Source organism: Xiphias gladius, chromosome 19 (assembly GCF_016859285.1).
Source record: "Xiphias gladius isolate SHS-SW01 ecotype Sanya breed wild chromosome 19, ASM1685928v1, whole genome shotgun sequence".
In the NCBI taxonomy this organism is placed as follows: Eukaryota; Metazoa; Chordata; class Actinopteri; order Istiophoriformes; family Xiphiidae; genus Xiphias; species Xiphias gladius.
Genome location: NC_053418.1, coordinates 18,316,134 through 18,342,073, shown reverse-complemented (window position 1 = coordinate 18,342,073; position 25,940 = coordinate 18,316,134). Strand labels below are relative to the sequence as shown.

The 25,940-nt window shown below is 41.1% G+C and overlaps 1 protein-coding gene across 9 annotated transcripts in view; it reads left to right on the top strand.

Annotated features, from left to right (window-relative positions):
- The window catches only part of fam172a (family with sequence similarity 172 member A), a 156,184-nt gene that overhangs the window by 66,106 nt on the left and 64,138 nt on the right, over positions 1 to 25,940 (top strand). For 8 of the 9 annotated variants that reach the window (XM_040155506.1, XM_040155502.1, XM_040155504.1 and 5 more), the window contains one exon: positions 6,674 to 6,793. The exons of the other annotated variant lie outside the window; for it this stretch is intronic. In XM_040155506.1, the coding sequence (XP_040011440.1) occupies positions 6,674 to 6,793 (120 nt within the window). The remainder of the gene's footprint in view (positions 1 to 6,673; positions 6,794 to 25,940) is intronic. 9 annotated transcript variants of the gene reach the window in all.

Here is a 25,940-nt window from a genome sequence, read left to right as displayed (position 1 = left end):
TTCAGCCTCTCAAAGTCCCTTTATTCCCAGCTGCAGCTGTCCACAGGGGTCGGCTGAGATCCTTGTTCTTGTCTTGCTTAGCAGATGATGCCCTGTATTCCCATGTTCAAACTGTACTACAAAACGTCCTGAGGATTCACTAATGTACATGCACGAACATCTACACACACACAACAAAACTTGATTATAAACATTAAGCCATGGGCACACAAGCACACACAGGTAATTGTATTCGACATGGCACTACAGTGTTTCTCTATGGGACTGGGTTTTTGCTCTTTGTCACCTTTGCCCCAATCTGTGGCCCACAAGCAATTATACAGACAGGGTTTATGTGACCTTTGGCCTGTGGTCGTACCAAAAGGTAAGGCTCAGCAATTCCAAGGACAGGTAGGGACTTGATTAACCTCTGAACTTGGTCAGAGGAGCGGTCAATGACTAGGGCTAGAGGGAAGCTCAACTGTTTGCTGCAGAGAACAAATTGGCTAGATGCCATCTTTTTATTTGGGTGTTTATTTCTGTATGAGTTTGGTAGAGAAAAAGCTTTGACCTGTGCACATGTGTATCTGTCTGTATCTGAGCTTAGTTTTCATGTTTAAGGCCACAATACAAGTACAGTGTGTTGTGTGGGGGGCTTTAATTTATCTCCTTATGTTTGAATTTAGTGTGTGAGTGCATTTGACTTCTCAAATATTTAAAAGGGAATGAGATTGTCAAATTTTGTTTTTGTTAGTGCGTTCAAGCATTTCTAGATATGTGTCAATGTGTTGATCAGAACATCTGTGTGTGTACGCATACCTGTGTATTTGTGTGTTTGCTTGAGGCAGAAACAGTGTAGCTAGTCTCAGATCCCTGCTCCCAATCTTCTAGTCAGGTCAACCATCAAACACATCCATCCTGCCCTCCCTCGCACCTCCCCACCCACTGAGCCCTCTCTCTCTCTCTCTCTCTCTCTCTCTATCTGTCTTTCTTTTTCTCTCTGCACACAACTCTGTTGTGGATATATGCTGACCCGAATAAAGACATACACGTACACACACACACACACGTGTATACACACACACACACACACACACACACACTCAGATGTACACACACACACACGTACACACACAAACACACACACACACACACACACACACACACACACACACACACACACACAGCACCTCAGGGTCATACTGGAACAAACACAGCCTTGTCTGCCTGCCCGCTCTCCTTTGCTTTATGTCAATTAATGGCTCGCAGTAATTTCACCTGACAATCCGGGCGGCAGCGTGAGGCTAGCCAAGATGTCACAGCGATGACCTTTCTGACCCGCAGTCGCTCTTTTCTAATAAAGGATCTCACAAACCCACAGCAACTTCCTTTGTACTTTGTTAATGAGTTATTGATTTGAAACAATGCCCTGGCAAATATTGTCAGAGCAGACTGACCCCAACAAGGTCATGCTATTTTATTGTATACAGTCTGAGAACGCTAATCTGCACTTGGGATGACATGTACACTGTAGTTTTTCTCCCTTGTCTGGCCTCGTCTCTCTCTCTCTCTCTCTCTCACTCATTGTCTCTCTCCTTATACTGTACATCCCCTCATTGCAAAGCTGAATAACACACGTACATATTTCTCAATCTCACACACACACACGTGTGCAGTTTCCCCCTTTTTGTTAGTCTTGCACACGTTTTTCACCTCATTCTCCCTTTTTCTCTGTCTCTTTCTCACATCATTATATTCCCAACTCTCCATAGGTACCGTACCTGCTAATTACCCACAATGCCACAGTCATTATTTTCCCATCTCTGACGCTAATTTGCTCCATACCTTCCTTTCCCCCACTCTAGCAGACCCATCAGCTCCCAGACAGCTTCCAGCTAACTCCAGCTCTCTGTCTGCCTTAAATCCAGTAAAGAAAGACACAAAAGACGGGAAGGGAAGGAAAAAAGGAAAAGAGATGGCGAAGGATTACACATCCCAGACATTGATTAGAATGCAATTGCAAACAGGTGTGGTTGAGGTCCACTTTTTAATTGTGTGCACAGAGACATGTACGCAATTATGCACACACAAACACAGACTAACTCATTGTAATAATCTCTTTGCTAATACCAAACATGTAATTATGTACATTGCTTATTTAATATTTAATCATTAGCCCCAATGAAAACAATCCTGTTCCGTGCTGATCAGGATATATTAAAGTGTATAGTGGGGTGGGTTTACCCAGTATGTGGCCTGAGAGACGGAGGAGACTGAGAGACTGAGAGAGATTGGTCAGCTAGTCAGTCAGAGTTCCTTTGTTTCTGTGTATTTTGGTTGTCCATGAGAGAGGTTAAGTGATTTAGAGAGAGCGAGAGAGCTCCTGTGTAATTTGAGTAATTTGTTTCTACCTCTTCCTTTGCAGGAAGGAACTCTGGCATAATATTGTTGTGTGATGTGTGTTTGAATTACTCTCGATGGTACTTCAGCTCTCACTCCAACACCTTGAAACACTTTTGGCATTTTTTGCAAGACTGGAACCAGCACTACCCAGGCAAAAGAGTCCAAACCCAGCGAAGTTGTTTAGGCATCCTGTGATACTGTCCCGACACTTCTGGCTCCTACTGAAAGGTTTCTGACTGTAAAAAGTACATTGGCTATTATCCACCAGACTCGGTCCAGTCCACACTGTTCACCGTCTCCCAACTAGAAATTCCAGCTTCCTCAGAAGTATTTGGAAGTTGTGTGTGTTTTGGATGACTGAGGAGGAGGAGCAGAAGGGAGGAGCAGAGAGGTCTGAAGTGGTTGTTTGTCAGGGTGCGTTGATGTTGTTAGATTCATTGTTTCCTGTGTTGGTCAGACACTTGGTTTGTGTTGGCGTTGGGGCTGTTATTCTGGCTGCAGCACACTCCTCTCCTCCGCTCTCCTCTCTCTGCTTCTCATTACAGTGAATAAACACAGGGCAAGTATTGGACTGGACAACTTCTGAAGAAACAAAAGAGTGTGCGTGTATGCGAGTTGCAATCTGCATACAGCACTGGAGGTTGCCTGTATATGTGTATGTGTGTGTGTGCGTGTGTGTCTGTGTGTGTGTGTGTGTGTGTATGTTCAAGGATGCATGCAATTATGTGTGGCATTGGAATGGAGTGTGAGTTGTTATTGTGTTAGTAATGGAAAGAGCTAAATTGAACAAATTCTTGAAACTAGACAGTTGGAAGGCAAAGCACATTCAGCAGTTGGAACCACTTATGGGCTGAAAGTGGGGTAGATAGTCATGCACAATGTCATGTAGCAGGTTGTGTAGCAGTTTTAATGGTGACGTAAGTTATAACACATAATCAGCGTTCTGTTGATTGGGAAACAGGAATTTTCCTAAAACCAAATTTCGGTTAGTTGACTCACTGTATTCTTTGCAGCTGTGTAAAACTCAGTGTATGTAGCCCATATGCAAAAATGCAAAATATGTAAATTGCTCAAAGACGTGTTTGGCAGCATCCTCGCTGTACTGACTAAGCTGTCCAATCACTGAGTATATATCACTTTAATCACAAGCTGTGTGATGAAAGTACTTACACAAGATTGTACTATAGGGAGCTGTCTGCACAAGAGGTCATGATGACTGACAATAAATGCACATTAGTTCTGTTTGCATGCACAATGGGATGTCTGTGTGTGAGTTTTTGTGTAAATGTGTGTGTGTGTGTGTGTGTGTGTGTGTGTTTGTGTGTGAGTGTGTGTGTGTTCGCGTGCGTGCGTGCGTGTGGTTGTGGCAATGGCAATGTGAATTCCAAGTCCAGAGCTGAGAGAACCTTTCATTCTCCTCTCATAGACTACTGTCTCTTTCTGCCTGACACACACAGATATACTGTATACCCTCCATAACATGTATGCTTACTCTCTCTCTCTCTTTCTTTCACCCTCTTCTCTCTCTAATTATCTACCTCTTTTTCTCTAGCTCTATCACCGTTTTTTATTTCTTTTTGATAATAGTTAGCTGTCAGCATCTGGAGACTGTCTTGTCCTGAGACTGTCTAGGGAGCAGATTTGTATTTTATATTCTCTGTGGGGACAGTATGGATTGCTATGTATGTAAACACACACAAACAGTACACACCCTCCAATGTCCCTTGACAGTCATGGCTGAAGGATGTTGGCAACAGGTGTGCAGTTGGGATGCTATTCTGACAGTGCTGGCAGATGCAGTCACAACATACATACACACACACACACACACACACACACAAACAAACTGGGGGGAAACTGTGGAAAATAAATAAATAAGCTAAGATACTGTGTGAGAGCTGGTGACAGGAAGCCGGTCTCGCAGGGCGGTGTGCTCCACTGCAGCTAATTAACCCCAGGAAATAATTGCTACAATATGCAAATGTTGTTTAGATAATTCACTACACTGCCATCCCAGGTAGTCAGTCACTCTCTTGCCTGCCGCTGAGGGTGTGGGCAAAGAATATGTGTTGTTGTGTGTATGTTTGTGTCTGAGCTTGGATGATGGAGTCAGGAGCACGGGGGAACTCATTTGCCTCCATGAAGACATCAAACGTGCAATATGTTTCTTAAATTTTTTTCAATTACTCATAGTATAGCAGTAAATAAAAACTCTCATCTTGTTGTCACGTTGACTGAAAAGTAATATTTTGTCAGTTATCAATCATTGCCACAATTTAGCTGCAGTTAGCTGATCAGCATTTTCAAAGTTTTGATGTAGTAAATGTCACAGACATGTATACAGGTGTTATGTCCTGTACAGTGACAAACCCTGCCTAATGTCTCCATGTCAGACGCTGTGGCTAAAAGGTTGGTGGCGAGGTGGACAAAACAGGAGACGGAGGAGTGTGAAGAAGAACGGGTGGAGTCAATGGAGGACAAAAAGAAGGTAGAAGAGAGGGAAGGAGTGAGGCAGGGAGACAGGCTAATGAAATAGGCTTCACAGATGAAGGGTGACATGGCGAAGGAGAGAGAAGGGAGACTTCAAAGGACTTTGATGCCACAGCCTTTCAGACAGATAGCTCTGCTTCAGCCAGCCCTGCCGTGCGCGCAGGATAACACACACACACACACACACACACACACACACACACACACACACACACACACACACACACACAAACAGGCACACGTGCACAGCACTGATGGCAGAAGGGCAGGGCAGAGCAGAGTTGCCTGCTCTTGCATCACACTCTGTGAATGGAGGTGGATCCTGACACTACAACCCCCTCATGCTAATCTAGCAGTAAACACAAACACTCTGACAGGTTAATTTACCTCCAGACAAACACAGCAACAAAAACACACATCGACACATCATCATATAGTGCAAGCACACACACACTTGCACACAAACTTGTACACACATGCGTGCAAGCGCAAAACATCTTATCAAATCACAAGCTGTCTTACTTTCTTCTAAAAGTAAAGTTTAAACCATATTTTCTGTAATGTGTGTACGTCTTCTACACTTTCTTATCAGTTACCACCTTCTATGAGAGCACATGTTGAAGTAATTATCTTACTGTGATAATATACTATCTTACTTTTTAAAATGAAAACACATTTAAAAACTAACAGGATAGTCTCTTAGGACCACTCCTCTGTCCTTTACCTCATATCACTAATTATTTGTTTTGGCGTCACATGGAAAACTTTGATTCTTAATTAAGAGATGAGGTTACATTCTCTATAGGCCATGTGTTTGTTTATTTCAAAATATTCTTTTTTATATACATCTGTATACTGATTAAGAGAAGTGTGTGTGTGTGTGTGTGTGTGTGTGTGTGTGTGTGTATAATATTTGCATCCAGTATGGTGCTATCTTGAATACAGTGTGGTGTTGAGATCTATGGAATACAGGTGTTCTAGTCGACAAGGCTCCGTGTGTAGTGTAAGTTCTTGTGGGAATGTATTCTTGATTTCTATTGTGAACCAGACAGTTTGATAGGAAATCAAAGTCTAAAATCAATGTCACAAGTTCATTAATGGATGCCCTTTTCTCACCTGTACTTTTACTATTGTTCTTACCAACCGGCCCTGGATAAGCACTTACATCTCTGGTTAATTAAACATGTCTTCTAGTTGCATGTGTGTGTATGACTGTCTGCATGCAGATGAGAATGAGAACATACAGTATGTAGGTGTATTTATTTGTGATTATGTGCATGGGTGCAACATTGTACCTGAGTGTGTGTGTGTTTTGTATATGCATTTGTACATATCTCCTCTCTGTTGTTTTTTCCTTTGACCTTCCCCTAGTATCCTCCCATAATGCCTCTACTGGCATATAGATGGGCCATCGATTCAGCAACAGGGTACAAATTAAGATTTAAACGTTACGTCTCCCAGGCTATTGAGTTTTACATTTAGGGCATTTGCAATATGCAAGACTTATTGATCTGCTGAAGTGTGGCTCTTTATAGAAATCACCTCAGGCCACCACCACTTTTTTGTTTCTCTTTTATACCTTTCTCTTTTTGGCTGGCCCTAGGGTGCCAGATTTGATGCTGTAACAATAAATTTCTAAGAGTCTGACATCTCTATTGATGTTTCAGGCTGGACACCTTAAATGTTTCTTAATTGCACAGTTGTGCTTGTTAGAGTTTGTTGACAGACTTAAAGCTTATAAGGTTTCCCTCAGTCTGTTTGGATATGGATCTAATATTTGAGTGGCTTTTCTGTGTTGCAGGAAAATGGTTCCTCCGAGGAACACGTGCTATATGTGTGGGACCACTTTGTGTCCAAAGCTGCAGCCAAGAATGTCTTCATCATGGCCCACAGCTATGGAGGGCTGTCTTTCGTTGAGCTGGTGAGTGTTTTAGTTTTCCACTTATCCTTCCTACCTCCCACTGACATAAAGACACACTGAGGCACACAATACACTCCTGTCAGCACAATCAATCTCACATATGTTCATGCTGGAAAATCTGCATGTTCATTCTTTTATATAGACTAAAATTCAACTTTTTAAAGCTACAGTATTTACAGTACTAACACCCATACATGCACACAAACTTATTAGTATACAAAAAACAAAATACATGCAGAGGAGCACCAGCACCGGTCACCTCAGTGAGACAGGCAGCAGAGTGATGGTGTGTGAAACATGGTGGGACAATTAAAAATAAATAGCATTTAGTTTCTTTGAAAAAGTATTGCTTCTGTTAACAATCTGGTTCATCCTTGTCCTTGGGCACTATCCACCTCCTCTATATATCAAGAACACAAGGAAAAGAGGGGAAAGGAGAAGGCTTGATAGCTAAATCTAGGTGTGGCAATACAACGACAATGGTACTGATGAACCAGATCTGTTGCATAGCATGCAGACCTTCCAGCCTTAAGAGAGACAGAGGATAGGTTGAAAGATGTTGGGAGGGAAGTGGATTTGAAAGAATTAATGGTGCACAGGGGAGGATGAAAATAAAAGTTTGGCCATCCTCTTGTCTTTATAACTGTACCCTTTAGCTAAATGGGCCTACAGTGTGTCTTTTATAGGTTATATGAAGGCTTCTGAGGTTAAAGCTTTATTTTCTAGTCTTTGGTTTACTGTGATGTCTTACTGGGACCCTGCATCACATATTGATCATCACTTTATCATCTCTAAGTGTTTTAATGACTAGAGTTACCAAATAATAAAGCTTCAGTGTACAGCCAATTAGATCATGGTTAGTTTTCCTTACTGGGTGGGAGTTGCATTAGGAGTCATAGTTGACGGTGGGGAAGTTTATGTTTGTACACTGCTAGCTTGCTACTTGCTGCTTGATTAAAATCTAGTCTATATATATATAAATATAACAGTGACATAAAAAGCAGTGAAAACTCATGTACAGTGTAGTTAATGTGCTTCAAAAGGGATAAAATCTCACTCTGGCTTTGAGCTCCTTTTGTGCAATTTTGTTTAATCCTAAAATTATGATACACATGATAACTTTAAATATAGCACACATAAATAACCCATAAGTTGTAAAGATTCATGGTACCAGGACACGATGTTTATGGTGTAGAGAATGTTTACAGATAATATAATGGTAAATAAGACTAGATTAATACTTAGTATATGCCTGGACCCCGTATGGTCAATGTGTGAAACTGAGGACGTAGTTGAATACGGCAGTGGGACTACTGTAAACAACTACTCTCAATAGAAAGTAAGTAAAGCCTGCTCAAAAAGTTGCTAAGTATTGCTATACAATGTAATACGCTAATTAGAAAATTCACGTCGCATCATATTTACATTCTGCCTAGTGTTATCCGGTTTACCTGTTTTCTTCTCTCCTACTCTCTGTGCTCACATATACAATATTACAGCCAAATTCTCATTAAAGCTTTACATGTTTTTCTGTTTCTGTTGTCAGACAACAGAACAAGTATGAAATAATGACTGAAACGTGGCCCATTAAGACTACATGTTAACCAACAGTCACTTCCAAGCCATTTCCAAGCTTCTGCTTTGCAGTGCTGAAATCCTGATTTGATAACCGCAACATCATCTGACAAAATCCCCATACACATAAATTAAAGACAACAGCTATGCTTTGATTTTGGCTATATTTACTTTTTAAACTGATCAATCAGAGACAATGTTAGGCACTCATTCTCGTCTATGCAGCTGCCATGTGGTCAGTTGAATGAGATGCATATAGAAGTTTGAATGCAGAGGGACTGGCAACTCTCTTAGGTAGCTAAGCTTCATCCAAAATGTTGCTAGATTTGTCCCTAGGTGCTTTTTTGAAAAAAAAAGTTGCTAAAGGGGTCTGAATAGTTGGTAAATATAGTGACAAAGGTGCTAAGTTGGCGACACTGCCTGTAAGCACCCACTGATGACATATTAGAAATTGCGCCAATTCATTTTGAGTGAGCAACAGCCAATTGAGCAACAGCTGGCCAATGGTGCTACTTCATAACCCAGTCAGTCAGTTAGTCACGGACGTTTTTTGCGATTTTTGCGAAGTCTTGTTGAATAATTTTTCTGATAACTTGCTTTGGCTATGACACTGAAAAGACAACAGTTATATATGATATTTGGGCTCATGTTCCTAGAAAAGTTTTTAAAAATTTAGCAGATCAGTTACACTGATCAGTTACAAATTTAGCATTTTCTTATGTTGATTCCAGCATACATCAGCTCTCTGCAGCTTGATGTACAACATAAAAAAAAACAACCAAAAGTCTGTTTCTATTTTTTTTTTTATTTCTGATCTAAAGCTTTGTCTTTTCTGAGATCCCAATGGTGACTTGTATGTGGCTAGTCTGGTTAAGTGCCAAGTTTATAAAATGCTGCGCTAGCAACTTTAGCATTTAAAAGTTACTGTAAAGAATTGCGCTATATTAAGCTCTGCTAGCTAACACTCTGTGCTAGTCCCTGTGATCTGATAGCCTGGTTGCATAGCCAGTCTGCTAGTTTCTTGATCTGACTGATTTACTGCTAGATTCACTACATCTCATTATTTAGGACATATCTCTTCTCTTGGAAGAAAAGGAAAGGGAGAATTAAGGAGATGGCACAATGAGGATACGGCTAGTGGGGGATTAAAGGTGGGCACTTGTCCCACTGGTGTTTTCAGGAATATTTTATTTTCTTTCTGTTTCTTTCACCTACTCTTTTTTGTTTAGTATTTTGTAATTTTAATTTGGCTGCTAAATATTCATGCAATGTTTTGTCCATGACAGCCTCACAATCTCCTGGGCTTTCTCACACTGGGACGAAGACTAGCTATTCTCTCTATTTGTATCTTTCTGTCTCTCTCTGTTTCCTTCAGTCAGACTCTCTCTCTCTCTCTCTCTCTCTCTCTCTCTCTCTCTCTCTCTCTCTCTCTCTCTCTCTCTTGCTGTTTCTCTTTTTCTCTCTCCCTCTGTGTTTGTGTGTGTGTGTGTGTGTGTGCGTGCGCGTGTGTGTGTGTAAGTGTGTGTGTGTGTGTGTGTGTGTAAAGGCCTTGACAAGGTTCTAACTGCTTTCTTTTATGTGATGTCCTTGTCATGTGAAAACCCTCTTAAAAACACTCATATATAGTATGTTCATGTAATGCAAATTCAGTATGGTGACGATAACATCAAAACAGAGACTTGATAGATCCTTGTGTTTACTTTAAGTGACATGGTGTTTATGCCATTGTCAGGTTTCCCTCGAGGCCATCCCAGCTTTTATTTTCTGTCAGTGTCGAAACTCCTTCACCTCTTCCAACCTGACACTAACACAAACACATATACACATTCATAGTTTTTATCAGCCACCCTCAATTGCCTAATTGTACCCATCAACAGCTTTAAAGGCAGACGTCTGTATATGTGTCCAGGTCAATCATGCCAAGTTTTCTTTCTATGCACTATATATGTATTGTTTAGGAGCATTGTTGATATAAAGTATTCTACTAGGCTCTACTCTAGGCTGTTTGGCTTTTTATCAGAATGTACTCTCCAAGTTCTCCCCACTTACAAATATGCATTTTACAGGAGTAACATAAATATACGCATGGGATTTAAAGTAGCCACTATACTTTTCTTACTTGTTATGTATTTTTGCACTACCTCACACAGAAGCATGCACACACTCACGTACATAGAAGCGCACGCACACACACACACACACACACACACACACACACACACACACACACACACACACACATATGCATACACACGCACACCATCTACTTAATTGAGGAGAAAGTGGTCCAGCGGGACAGGACAGGAGTTGTGTGCGCATGAGCAGGCGAGGGGAGAGTGGAGCCTTGCGGGATGAACCGTTTGACACATGAGAAGACCCAGAGAAAACAAGCTGTCTGTGGGTTAATTACAACTCCCCTTTGCAGTTAATAAATACATTTCTGATCAAGCACATCAAAAAGTCCCGCCATTAATTTCTCCTGCTTGCTCCCCTTGCTCCGGAGCATGTTAGGCCCTGTTTGGAGTGCTCAAGTGTTTCATTGCAATTTGATTTCTTTTAAAACACTTCACAGTGTGTACTGACTAATTATAGATACATCAAAGAGTAGCTAACTGCCTTTGAATGAGAGTGCAAGAGAGAAAGAGAGACTTGCGCTGCAGGGGAAGGCTGCTCGCTCTTTCTTTGTTTCACCCCCACCTTTTTTGCCCTTTTCCCCTCTCTACCATTCTTTAGCTATCACAGAGTCCATCCATCCATCTCAGTTCACTGTATTGCACTTCAGTCCTTCTCTCTGTCTCTTCTTTAGAGTCTCTAGTCTCCTCTGACATCTGTTTTCATGCTTGGCCAGCTTGTTCCTCCCTGCTCCTCCTCTGTCTCCCTCAGCTGTATAGTTTGATAGTAGATGGGTCATGTTCCCCCAGTCGTGCTACTTTGTTTTGAACCTAGTATTCCTATATTCCCTTCAAAGTCTAAGGGGTTTTAGCCTGTGGACTGTCTTTCTCTCTCTTTCTCGCTGTCTCATACACACAACACACACACACATAAACTGGCCATGCTCATTTAGATTCCAGGTTCACATTATCCTTTCTTCACCTGAGGACAAAATCTCATACGAGAACAAACCAGAGAAAGAGAGGAAGGGACTGAGGGGATGGAGCCATACAGAATTAGGGCCCTGCCTCCATCTCTCCCTCTGCTTAGCCTGTCTTTTCATCTTTCTCTGTTGCCAAGAGTGAGGGGGGTGAACGTGCAAGTGGTGGTGGTGGTGGTTGTGTTGAGGAAGGGTTGTCTAACCCGCACTAACCTTCCCGCTCAACGAGTGAAAAAGGAGCACTCTTATTGGATAGGACAGGGCAGCATTATATAAGGTCTTATGTAAGAATGCATCTGTCTTCCAGTACACAAATGTGTGGGTGCCAACCAGACAACCAGCAGCCGCTGGTTTGATTACAGATTTTAAGTGTCATCTGTGAATACGCGACATACATACAGTGCATGCTTGGAAAGTATCTGTAGGTACACTTTCTGGATTGTGCCATCTGTTTCAATCTATAATGAATTCAGCTAGTTTTCTCTCTCTCATCCTTGGTTTCATGTGTGTGTGTAAGTGTATGTGTGTGTTGTGGCTAAGTGTCAGATGTGGGAAGAGATGCTTGAGGTGAGACTGATAGATATGGAGGATTTCTTCACTCCTAGTGGCCTTCATCGTTATACTGGTGTGTGGGGGATGAGAAAGATGAAACACTGCTGGGTGAATCAGTCTGAGTCGGAGAAGTTTGTTTTACATTGCTCAGAGTTTAGAAAGTGATTGAACTTCCCTGCCGTGATATGGCATCCTTAGACTTAATTAAAGGTTTCTATGTTGTTGTATGTTATGGGAAGATGCAAGAACAATGACTTTATTTCTGTTACACAGTACATTGTCTGTGCCTAATGAGTTTCACAAGTTGAAGTAAAAGTAAGGAAAAGTAATTGTGCTTAAGTTTTTGTATCATTTTAAGATTTCCCGTTATTTGACCACAGAGACTATTCTGAACAAGCTTGTTGCCATTTCTCTCTGCAATGCAATTGCACATACAATTTAAAAAAAAAATTATTTTTCATATTTTGTTTGCCTGGTAAGTCTTTAGGTCTCTCACTCCTTTTTTGATATCTTTTTGTACTGAACCCTTTCACCACAATATTCACCACCCCAAAATACAATCTGCTTTATGTCCTGTTCCATGTCCTCATTTCCGTCATCCTCCGAATTCCCCCTCTCTCAGACGTGGTGACCGTCAGGGCAGTGGCGGTGCCAACTGTGCCCTCTGTGCAGGACTGTGGGTCTGGCAGTGGTCTGTACAGCTCCATGACTGGCATGGTAACAGCCCACTGAACACATGGCGCTGTGCAGACACTCCTGTTTTCAACTTCTCATCCTTTTTACAGCACACGTGTGGAAAATCACACAAATGCACGTACACAAACATTAGAATGCATTTTATTAAGTGTTTAGTTTTTTTGTACCTGATCCTCATTCTTACTTAAACATACATATTCATAGCTGCAATTTGTCTCTGTAACTACATACAGCTTATTTCACCTTTTAGAATGTCATGTAATGTTAAGCGTCAACTTCTGTGATTTTAAAGGAATAATCTGATATTTTGGGAAATATGCTTATTTTCTTTCTCACTGTCATTTTTAAAATTTTCTTCATATTTATTTAACGTGTAGCAATAGAAAATTAGACATTAAAGTTACCGGTAGGAGTGACTGCATCGGGAAGTCCTGTTCTTATGGTAAAGTAGTTTCCAAGCTTTCCTAACTCTTAAAAGAAGCCAGTTCATTCTTTGATGGATTTGTGACTAGCTTGCCAGCAAACACAAGACAAAATGTAAATAAGAAGAAATTTGAAGTTGCTGGAAGTTTTCTCTCTTGTCTGAAGTTAGCAGTGTCCGTCCACCCTGCTTCCAGTGTTTGTGCTTTCCTAGACTAAACACATCCCAGTCCATTCTCAAAAAAAAAAACCTGATCTTCTCACAGTATCTGACTCCCAGTCAGAAAGCAAACAAGTTCATTTCCCTAAAGTGTTGGCGTATTCCTTTAAACTGTGTCAAACAAAGTTCCACATTTATATCTATCTGAAATGCTATTCATGGACCAGTGCAACCTTCACCTGGGTTCATCATAACACAAGCAAAAATCACTTTAATTTGTTGACAATATCATCCCAGCTGTGAAGACGTCCATACACAGGCTCTGAAAATCCCCTCATCTAATGTTGTATGCATGTCTTGGCCACCTTCGAAACTCTGAGTGCTAGCCTGTCTATTGCTTCTAGAGGGGATGAAGAGAAGGTTTGTTTTTATCTCAAGGTTCTCCATAGCTGGCGGGCTTGCGAGCGGTGCAGGAGTAGTGCAGTTTCCTGTGTGTATGTCTCTGTGTGTCCTCATGTGCATGTGTGTGTGTGTGTGTGTGTCTGTGTGTGTGTGTGTGTGTGTGCACACATATTGCATTGGGTCTATGTTTGCCTTTATGTGTGTGTGTGCACGGCTGTGCGTGTCAGCCTTAGCCTGGAGAAGCCTGTATCATCCTGAGCAGAACAGCTTGGTGGAGAGCAGCTATCAGAGCCACGTTAGGGGAGGAGAGGAGGAGAGGGTGAGAGGCAATGATAAATGGCTGGGGCACACTAGCAGAAATTAGTGGAGCCGTATGCAAAGCTGTGGCGTTTTGTTTGATGTGAAACAAAAGGACCACCATGACAAAAGTGCCTGCCGGTCTGCACAGCAGGACAGCAGCCCTCAGGACATACACCATCACCACTGATGGTGTATGTGTATGTGTCTTTGCACGTGTGTTTTTAGGCACTTGCGTGTGTGTGTATGTGGTATTGCATGCATATCATGCATGGTCCTGTTTTCTAGTCCCGTCTATATTGTGTATATTATCCTTCTGTGTTTTTGTGCTCTGTTCGTAATGACAGACAATGCCTAGCCCTTTGTACACCATGAAAAGACATGTCTTGTTCCTCACTACAGCTACAGCATATTTGCTCTATTAAGCAGCTGAAATATAGACGTCTAATTTCTTTGTGAATGAATAGGCATCTTAGAGAGCGGCTCTCCTCTTAACATAAGGATGTAAATTGAACTGTTTAAATGTCACGGCTAGCAGGCTGATTTGATTTGAATTGATTTGCTTGTTTCTGGAAAAAAGACCTCCCTTGCCAAACCTTAGCTGCGCTGGCTGCCACAGATAGACCAAGGTCTTTCTTTCCACCTCAACAAAACATTGTAGGGCTTCTGAATTCTTCTATCTGCTGTGATTATGTACAAATGGCCTTCATTTGCCATCCATTTCAAAGCTGTAGTGCTGCATTGTGACTAGAGGCAGATGACGCAGACCAAATTACAGCGGGTTTGCTGCCTGAAAAGGATACTCACACAATAGGCTTTGTGAAGTATTCCCTTCAATACGTTGCCATTATTCTCACCTTTGTTGGTGTTTCTCTCTATGTTTCAGGAGCATTTTTGGTTTCTAGATTACGTTTGTGGTGTTGGAGAGGTAGTAGGGGGTTTACTCACCTTGTGCTATTCCTTCAGTATCTAGGGAAATTGATTTTGTGTGAGAGATTCAATTTTTTTAGTTTACTGTATTTTTTGATTTCTTTCATTATTAATTATATCTAGTTTCATTGTTGTACAGTTGCGAGACAATCAAGCTCTCAGAACATATACACTGTCTGTTGGTGTTTTTGGTTTCTTTGTATTTTTTCCATCTGCCTCTTTCTGCTGGACATATCCTGCACTCCTTTTTTTTCAGGTTGTTTCACAATATCTCAGCAACCTGAAGGAAAACATCCTGAGGAAAAGTCACTACAAAATTGCTATAGTTACGGAATAGAGTGGATTACATCTGTCCATTAAGTTGTCCTCCTTCGTCATGTGTCCTATTTGCTCCTAGCACCTTCCTATCATCTGATTTTAGCATGCATCACTAGCCAACACAACTAACTGGCAAGTTTATTAGTCAGGAGTTGTGATGTTACCAATGAGCAAAATGGATTTCAAGAGGATTTACAGTATATTTACAGTATCGGGGATTTGTGCCAATTCAGTCTCTTTCTATAAAAAATGTCTGTATGTCCCTATATATATTTTTGCTAGCATTCATACTACTAAAGGTAGACTGTCAAGAAAAGCTCTCAGGGAAATTATTTACCTTGTGTTCACTATTTTAGCAGCTGTTTCCTTGAACTTTGTTTCAGGAGAACTGCCGGTATAACTAGATAAAGCATCTATGTTCAGTACATTCTTTTCTTGTTTCCCAAAATTTTTTTGTAAAGTACGTTTATTGTTTTAATCAATCTCTCCTATATTATACTGAACAGCCTAGAGGTGGATGTGGGACTTTTGCGCTCACCTCAAGCTCTGACACTGGAGCAGTCAATACACTTCAGGATTGCTGCTGCAGTTCAAGAACCAATTTTGCTCTCTCTATGTCTCTTTTACTGCTTTTACAGTAATTCTATATTTCTGTAATCTCTCAGTGGTAGTCGGTAGTTGAATACACAGCTGTCTATCTTTTTTCATGACCAGTTCAGTAAGTTGCTGTCGAATAACAATCCTTCCTTCTGCACTGTTACCTTGTGTATAAATGAGTCATGGACTACTTTTAATTGGTCTGTGATAGGTTTTGATAGATACCAATATCCGACTCCAATATATAAAGGCATAGCAAATGTCAGCTGTTCATTTTGAATAGTTTGTCTTATCCAATCTTTGGTCTGAGCATCCATGGTTTTAAATGACCGAGCATGCTTTCACCAGGTCGTCACAGTTACCCAATCTTCTTCGTTCTTCAAAACACACAGATGTTGCCATGGTGACGTAATTGAAAATCATTACATCTCAAACAAGTATTGTTGAGGTGACTATTCATAAGTCTCCTCTCACCTTTTTGTCTTCCTGTTTTTTTTCCTCTCTAGTGAAAAGGAAGTGATAAATCCATCTGTCCTCAGTGCATCAGTGTGTAAAGGCTCTTTTTAATCTTTCTTGTCCTGCTCCACCCACCACATACCCCACCTCTTCAACACAGGGTCTTTCTTGCCACTTTGTGATATAAGAAGCCAAGCTAGTTGAAGTTCATTTGAGTTCAGTTAAATCTTGAGGGATTCATCATTACATATTTACTGGCTGCGGCTGATCTTGCTGTAAGGTTCTACCCTCGTCCCATTGATCTACTGCGCATGTTCACTCCCGAGGTTACGGGACGTGCTTCCATTTGCATAAGGCCCTTGGCAAGGTTCTTTCCACCATTGATTGGCCTGTCCATGAGCGCCCCGCGCCTTCTCACATTGATCACTTTGTTTTTTCCCGGAGACAGTGCTACTCAGAGTTCAGCTGCAGCTCCAGCATATCAGACCTGCCGGAGGAAGAGAGAGAGGAAGGAAGCGAAAAAGAAAGAGAGCGCACAAGAGAGGGGCAAGTAGGAGTCAGAGGGGGTAGATAGAAAACTTTAGAGCCAATATCTTGATAATTTTGCATACTTTTCCTTTGAATTTTGACACTTCAGCTGAAAAATAAAATTCACTTTCACCGTGCCACCCCTGTGTCCTTGTTACTTCATCCTGTGTTTCCATAAGCTAGCTGCCTGAGGAGGTAAAGGCAATGCAATGATATACACTGCTTTTACAGGAGTAAATACATGCATACAGGGGCATGAAAAAGTTTTGGCAACGTTGGTCAAAATTTCTGTTACTGTGAATCGTTAAGTGAGTAGAAGATGAACTGATCTCCAAATGGCATAAAGTAAAAGATGAAAAATTCTTTTCAACATTTCATGCAAGATTAGTGTATTATTTTTGTTTTGTACAATTTTAGAGTGCAAAAAAGGAAAGGACAACCATACAAAAGTTTGGGCACCCCAAGAGATTTGGGCTCTCAGGTAACTTTTACCAAGGTGTAAGACCTTAATTAGCTTATTAAGGCTATGGTTTGTTCATCGTTAGAAAAGTCCAAGTGATGCAAAGCTTTATAAATACTTTCAATCCCCAAATCTTGCCCCAACAATCAACAGACATGGGCTCCTCCAAGCATCTGCCTAGCACTTTGAAAATTAAAATAATTGATGCCCACAAAGCAGAAGACTAGCAGAGTGCAGAGAGCAAAGTGTTTTCAGGTGGCTGTTTCCTCAGTTCGTAATGTAATTAAGAACTAGCAGTTAAAAGGGACGGTAGAGGTCAAGTTGAGGTCTGGAAGACCAAGAAAAATTTCAGAAAGAACTGCTGATAGGATCAAAACCCCCATTTGACTGCAAAAGACCCTCAGGAAGATTGAGCAGACTCTGGAGTGGTGGTGCACTGTTCTACTGTGCAGTGACACCTGCACAAATATGACTTTCATGGAAAAGTCATAAAAAGAAAACCTTTCCCGTGTTTGTTCCACAAAATTCAGCTTCAGAAGTTTGCAAAGGAACATCTAACCAAGCCTGACGCATTTTGGAAACAAGTTGTTCGGACTGATCAAGTTAAAATACAACTTTTTGGCTGCAATGAGCAAAGGTATTTTTGGAGAAAAAAGCGCACAAAATTTCATAAAAAGAACCCCTATCCAACTGTTAAGCATAGGTGTGGATCAATCATGCTTTGGGCTTGTGTTGCAGCCAGTGGATCGGACAACGTTTTACTGGTAGAGAGAAGAATGGATTCTATTAAATACCACCAACTTCTGGGAGCAAACCTCGCACTGTCTGTAAAAAAGCAGAAGAAGAAGAAAAGAGGATGGCTTCTGCAACAGGATAAGGACCCTAAGTACACCTCAAAAGCCATAATGGACTACCTTAAGAGGTGCAAGCCGAAGGTTTTTGCCATGGCCCTCAAAGTCCCCTGACCTAAACATCATCAAAAATCTATGGATAGACCTCAGAAGAGCAGTGCATGCAAGACAGCCCAAGAGTCTCACAGCACTGGAAGCCTTTTGCAGGAAGAATGGGCGAAAATCCCTCAAACAATAATTAAAAGACTCTTAGCTGCTACAAAAAACATTTACAAGCTGTGATACTTGCCAGAGAGGGTGTTACTAAGTACTGACTGTGCACCGTGCATGGTCAGTACTTAGAAACTTTTGTTTTGGGCCCTTTATTTTGAAACTGTAAAAGATGGAAATAAAAAAAGTCATCTTGCCACAATATGAAAGAAATTTGTCATCTCTAACTATATGCCTTTTGGAAATCCGGTCACGTTTTACTCACTTAGCTATTCACAGTAACAGAAATTTTTACCAGGGGTGCCCAAACTTTTTATGCCACTGTATATGCACATAATCAGATTAATGATGAAACACACTGAACACTCAGTACACAAAGAAAGATATTAGCATTTCCACTCATACCTGAATTGCTGGTAAAACTGAACAGCCCTCCTCAGCTTCTGCTTCAACCCTGGACTATTTGTATCAGTGTGCTACAGAGGAAGCTCTCCTCTCCCTGTTCTGTCTTTCACTTTAGTTTTTTTCCCTCCTCTTGCCTGTTTCCGCTCTTTTACAAGCACTGTTGACCTTGTTCCTGTTTGGACAGTCTTCCTTCTCTCCACCTATTCACTTGGTCAATGAGGATGCTGTTTTGGTTTACTCAAGGATTCTCTGCTCTCTGTCATCTTTTAGAAGCTATTCTAAAGCCAATATTAATCAGAGCTTTCTGTTTTGTCTTGAGTCAAGTTTATGACAGACAGGCCCTAACCATGTAATATATGTATATATCTGGTATAGTAGGCTTTTGAATGATGTGCACAATAGTTGATGTAGTTGGATTAGTTTTTGCATATCCTTGCATTTGTTTTATGTGGGTTTGAGGAGGTAAAGCATTGAAAGTAAGGAAACTGACCCTGCTGTTCCATATTTATTTAAAGTAATTAGGCTTCTTGCCCAAGTAATTCAAAACAGAGGTCTATATACTAATCATGAGCTTGATATTACATGAAGGCCTCTTTTGATTTCTGCATATGTTCCATTGTGTGTTTATCCAGCATGGCGTCAGTGGTGGCACAAGGCTCAGACTCCCATGATGCATCTCTTCTCTTTGTTCTGCTGTATGAGAGCAGTGTGCAGCTTTGTCTGCCTCTCTCGTTCCTCTCGCCTCGTTGCCTCAGAGGCAAGGTCTCGCTCTCTTCCCTCTCCTCTACTTCAGAGCTCGCTCACTCTTTCTTTCACTCTTTAATACCCATTGGGCACTGCTGTCCATTTCTTTCACTCCTCTCCCTGGCGTTTGTTTTTGGCGCATATATGGTCTTTCGCCTGTTCTTTGCTCTTCCCCTTTCCTTCCGATTGAGTCACTTTCTTTTTCTCTCCCCTCTCTTAACCTCAACTTCACATCGGCTTTGCTACTTCATTCTTTGGCATCTCACTCCAATCCTTCACTTGAGCCTGACCTCACTTCTGTATGTCTCCTTTACACTGTGTTTTATATTTTGTCTCTTTCAACAGACATCTGTGTAAGAACACCAATTTTACTCACTGCTTCCTCCTTCTCAGGAATGTCAAATGAATTATCTATGAAATATTTCTTTTTCTTACCTGAAAATGCAAGTTGCTTTCAGTTCTTTAAAAAAGTATCCTCATTTGTTTCCTTTTTACGAGTCAATGTCAAATTGTTTCTTCCTTCCTTTTGCTCTAATTTGCCTTTCATTCATGCCAAACTCTCACATCGACTGTTCTCCAATTGGTATTTCCATGCATTCACCTGCTGTGTCTGGGTGTGTCAGCTGGTTACAACCCAGGTCACCTTCACTAGAGATACGAGCAGTTGACGTGAGGTTTGAATGTGTTGAAGATGACATGTTGACAGCTCCAATGAATCGCTTGTCACATGTCTTTTTTTTTTTCCTCCCCCCCTTGTTAATTCTGCCATAAGAATGCATACAATATACAAGAGGAATCTTGAGGACATATGGGGTTGCAAATTGTCACACAGGCATCACTTGAATTCAACACATTCTATCCAGTTTGCTTTTCTGTCTTTTTTGTTTCTTTCTCTGCCCTCAAGACTGTGAATGGTCTCATTCTGCAGCGAATGTAGGAGGAAGAATAAGTCTTAGGAACTGAAAGGGGAGAAAGTCGTTTCTGAAAAGCTGTGAGGAGCAGCTAGGCGGATCCTGGTGCAAATGTCAGTGAACTCACTGACTCTAGGGTTGAAGTTTAAACCCTCTCTAACTCCTCTGCTTCTTTTTCTGCTGTCTTCTTTTTGCTTTTTTCCTTCAAAGACTGCATCTCCATCCACGCCCGCCTCCTTTACTCTCTGCTCTCTGTCTTTCACTGCTTTTAAAGTTTATTGAATGGGGTGTTGGTATTCTGTGGTGTTTTTGCCTTGCCTACTCAAAACCCTCCAAACACCAGGGTCACAGAATTCTTTTAGTGTGTTTTGTAAAGAATTTTTCAGTATCGGTGCAGCACCTGCAGAATGTGTGGTTTATTTTCTGCACATATCTCCAGTGTTTTACACAGAAAACACGCAATGATGGGATTAATGGCAAAGGCAAAACAGGCAATCGCACAGTTTCTCAGTCACTTCATATTTTCTGCACTTCAAGCTTGAAATACCCCTTACTGACTATTTGGCTGATCTATTCCCAACTCTATAGCCTCCGATACTTATGGAAAGCCAGTTTGAATCCTTTATGGCAATTTTTTTCCAGGGGTGTGTTTTAGTTATGTACCTGCAGTAAAACATATTTAATTTTTTAAGCCTGGAAAGCTGACAGTGAAAAGAGATGAACTGTTTTATGTGCCATTTTAAGGCTTTATGTGCTGTGAAATACGATGGGGGTTATGAAAGAGCAAAAGGAAGGTGGAGAGAGGAAGCAAAAAGGAGAGCGAGTGAGAGACTACTGGTGAGGAGCAGCCTTTGATGTCTTTGCTGGCTTGGAGCTGAATGCGGAACTCACTGAAGGGTAGGCCTTATTTCATGGTGGGAATATGAAGCTAGATATGCTGTACGAGTAAAAATAAAACACACATTATACCACCAATGGCTCTGATTTTTTTTTTTTTTTTTTTATTCATTCATGTTTGTCTACAAATGTTTTTATCTTCAAGCATGAGTGTGCATTTTGCTCCAAAAGGCTCGTTTGTTGTCCCAGGAAGCTAGGTTTTCATTTCTCCCCCGTCATGTCACTCACTTAGTTTGTGGTTCGTGTTCAGATCAGTTATCAGGCCACATTGGGTGGCTTAGTAATTCACAGTCTGTGTGTGTGTGTGTGTGTGTGTGTGTGTGTGTGTGTGTGTGTGTGTGTGTGTGTGTGTGTGTGTGTGTGTGTGTGTGTGTGTGTGTGTGTGTGTGTGTGTCGGTCTCATATATATTCTGCTTTCCTATTAGATGGCTTCACACTTGACGATTCCTCTGGACTCCTCTGACATCGGCTTTCATGCATGGCCTGCCTGCCTCTCTTCCTCTCACTTTTACGCTCTCTCTCGGCCTCGAATATTAAAAACATCTTGGTCATGTCAGACATCTTCTAACTCCCCCTCAACCACCTATCAGCTAACATGTATTATACAACCCCATCCCCCATAGTAACTGCTTAACTTCCATCCCATCTTCATCTCTTGCTTCCTCCATCCCTCTCCTTCCTTCCCCCAGTGTCTTGCCCCCTCCACCTTACTCGCCCACCCCCAACCTATCCCTTCCACATGATGGCACTTCTTCCATGAATTCAGCCTCTTCGCCTTTTGCCCCCCTCCCCTTCTTCTTTCTTGCTCCCCTCCTGTATCTGTTTTCGAGGCTTTGCTTGGTTGTGATGGTTAGTTGATTTGGTCTGATTTCTCTTTGATGAAAACACTAGGGGGCACTGCCTGTCCTTTGTTACCCCTCCGTTCCCTTAGCAGGCGTTGATACATGTGTATTTTTGTATGTGTGTGTTTTGTCAGTGTCTGTGTGCCTGTGCATGTGCTCCTGTTTGTGTTTATATTTTGTTAAAAAGCAGTCCCTTGTCTGTAATGGATGACACAGATCTGCATTCAGACAGACAGGAAAGGCAGGAAGGCAAGCAGGCAGCAAGTCTCTGGTGGTCACCAGGGCTAGTGCTTTGCACCCGTCCACACCCCCCTGTCCCTATTTCCAAGCCCCTGTTTCTGTTTGGTGAACCCAGGGGTGTGGGTTAATGAAAAGGGCTTGGACCACCGAGAGGGGCGACAGTCATCTCAGAGACACCTCTGCTCACCTCCAGCCCTCTGAGACCCTCTCTCCGTGACAGGCCCCCCTCTCCACATCTCTCTCCCCACGTCAGCCCTTCTGTCCCCTGGGTCACAAAACATCATCTGGCTGCCCGGTGGCTGCCAGCTCACCCAGCATGGCATTACACAAAAGCAGATAAACTCAAAGAGAGAGGGGTGTATTTTTGAGTGGATGGCAGTTTTTGTGACTGAGTAAAAAGAGAATGCATGAGAACGACTGCCCTGTTTATCCAAAAGGCTAGCGATTTAGACAAGGGACCTATGTTGTATGTGGGACGGGTCAAGGAAGAGGCAGCCCCAAAATAAAGATCAGCTGTAGAAACAAGAGTTGGAGAGGAGACAGAGAGGATGCAGACCTTTGTTTCTACTCTGTTGGTTGAGTGCTTTTTGTGACACTCCACTTCATGTGGCAGTACTCCAGTTGTTTTCTCTATGCATCTTTTTTATACGCAAAGTCCATACAATTAGCGACCATGCTTACTTCTCTCATGTATCCTTAAGTCCACTGATGAATGTGATTGTTTCTGAAGGAAACTCAGAATTATTGATCTGATGTGGTTTGATTTGATGTGTGATTTTTTTTTTTTTTTTTTTTTTTTTTTTTTTTTAACCAGACAACTGATGAGGGGTGTTTGATAGTGCTAATTGGCAGCTCCCGTCCATGCAGTGTGTAGTTGGTGGTGGGTTGGGGCTGGGCGAAGTGAAGCGCTGCTATTGTTTAGAGGTGTCAAACCCAAGACAGAACAAAGAGGACAGGAGAAATGTGCAGTGCTTGCCTATCAGTGTGTTGAAAGCAGCTGAAGTACACACACACACACACACACACACACACATACGCACACACACACATAAATATATATTATATACGTATGAATGCACATGTGTACGTCCATCCAAACACATACATACACACAACAGCACCTTACCTGGAGTCATATACACCAGTGTTCACTCACACTGACATGCACGCACTCATACACACAAACACCTACTAACGGCTACATGCACACTCTTAGACAAACAGCCTGAAAATGACAAGATAATCACCACATTCAAACTTACCTTCAGCTCTGGGTAAATGCCTTTCTCTGAGATAAACTAATAAATATACTGTTTTCTTTTCAAATGTTCTCCACTGAAGGCCCTAATTACCATACGCTGACAAAGACCTGACAGAGGTGTAATAGTTAAAAAGGTAATTTGACTACAAGTAGGAGTTTGGGTGGGGAAAAGGGTCAGTGTGCCCCCCCCCCCAATCTGCCTCTCGCTTTAATGGTTTATTCACGCTTTTCGAGGACTTTTTGCATGATTGACTGACAAGGTCTTTTTCCGAAATAGCATCTTCAGTAATGAGAAATAATTGACTCCCTAATCAAAAAAAAGGGTTCATGGAATCCACAAACCCAACTGTAATCTTCTGTGGCATTTCCAGCAATTGACAGTCCTCATAGCTTCAGGCTCTATACCACTTTGATTTAATTGCTTTTTTTTTTATAAGATTAATAATATACTTTATACTGCATTGTGTGTGTGTGTGTGTGTGTGTGTGTGTGTGTGTGTGTGTGTGTGTGTGTGTGTGTGTATTCTCTGTATGTGTGTTCGTGTTTGTGTGTATGCATGTATGTGCTCCACACCCTTCTCTCAGGCTTTGTTTTTAATCAACAATATCACTTGAAAAGCACTTCAACTGGTGTGCTACTTTTTGTAAATTTTACATTTAATTCATTAAGGGAATCATTGTGGTGATTTCATTATGTACTCCAGAGTATATTCCTGGGCTTGTTTTGCACATTATTTTAATAAACTGCCTTATAAAACATTGTGAAAGAATAACAGAACAATAACAAAAGTAAATTATTTTACTTGTAATTGTTCTTCTTGTTTCAGTGTATATTTTCAAATGATAGCATAATTACAATAATAATGATAATAATAACAACAATAATAATAATAATAATAATAATAATAATGATAATGATAAAGTTTATTTTATCTTTTTTTATTTCAGTGTGAAAGATCACTATAATTTCATTAATTTAAATATTATTTACTTTTTTGGCATTATGTTTTTCTTTTGCAGCAATAGAACCCAAAGTTGAGGCTTTTTTTAACTTTTTTAAACATTTTTAACTTTGGACTATCAGTGGAATTTAAAGTTGTATTTAGGACTAGAAGAGAAAATGTTTTGCTATTAAATCTGTTCCAACAGAACATCATGATTTAGATTAGGTACTTGAAATGGGTTTGGTTTTTTCTTTACCCTAGCTGTTTAATTGGCTAATTGAATTGCTTTGTATTTTTTTATACCTTACATTGATATTATTTTTAATCTTTTATTCTTATGTCTTAATTTTGGCGTTAAAATAATCATTTAATTGACTGTGTCTTGAAAACTGCAAACTTTTTTGGGCAAATTAACTCGCAGCTTCCCCCAGCCTGTCCAATTTATAATATGGCCTCAACCACTTCTCTCTCTCACTTTCTTTTCTGACTCATCTTTCCTCTCGTTAGCTGTTTTAATTCATGGCTAGTGGCAATGAGAAGTTAATTTCAGATTGTTATATATTTCTGTTAATTTCAGTTGGCCGTCTGTAGTTTTCCCTCCCTCACTCTCTCCTTCCTTTGAGTACAGGGGGATCACAGAGCCTCTTTTTCCTTTGCTTATTTTTCTTTTTCAGGGGCTCCGTCTTTCCCTCTTGCCCCACAGCACAGGAGATGAGCAAATATGAAGGAGTAGAGAATGATAACTGAAGGGAGGAACACTCTCTTTGTCAATTTCTTTTATCTCCCCTCCCCTTTTTTTTTGCTTGTCCCTGAGCAGCCTCTCACTCAGAGATGGGTCGAGTGGCCCTGGAAGTTTATACAAAACACCTCCCCTGAGAATTCAACTCTTGCAGCCCTGATGGGACACACGCACACACACACACACGCACACACTAAAAACACACACACACACACACACTCTAACTCACACCTGATTTTCCAGTAATGTGCAGAGCAGCCATCACCTCCAGATTTATTGTTTTTGTTTCATTTTCCTTCTCTTCCTCTCCTCCCCCCATTCACAGCTAAGGTGAAAAAAAGTTGACTTAGATACTTGGTAGATTTTGCCATTAGCAGCCTCCACCTTTTTAAAACACATACAGTAGCTGGACTTCATGTGTTGATTTGTGAGGCATGAAAGTGAATTTGTATGGATCTTAGAAAAAAAAACAGTATGTGTATGAAAAAAAATGGGTATTTCTTGATAACAACAAGAAGAGTGAAGGAAGTCACACAATTGTTAAAATTTAGCTCCACTTCAACCTTCTCACAACAAATTTAGAGGAGTTGAGTGAAAATTCCACATCATAGCTTGTTGAAAT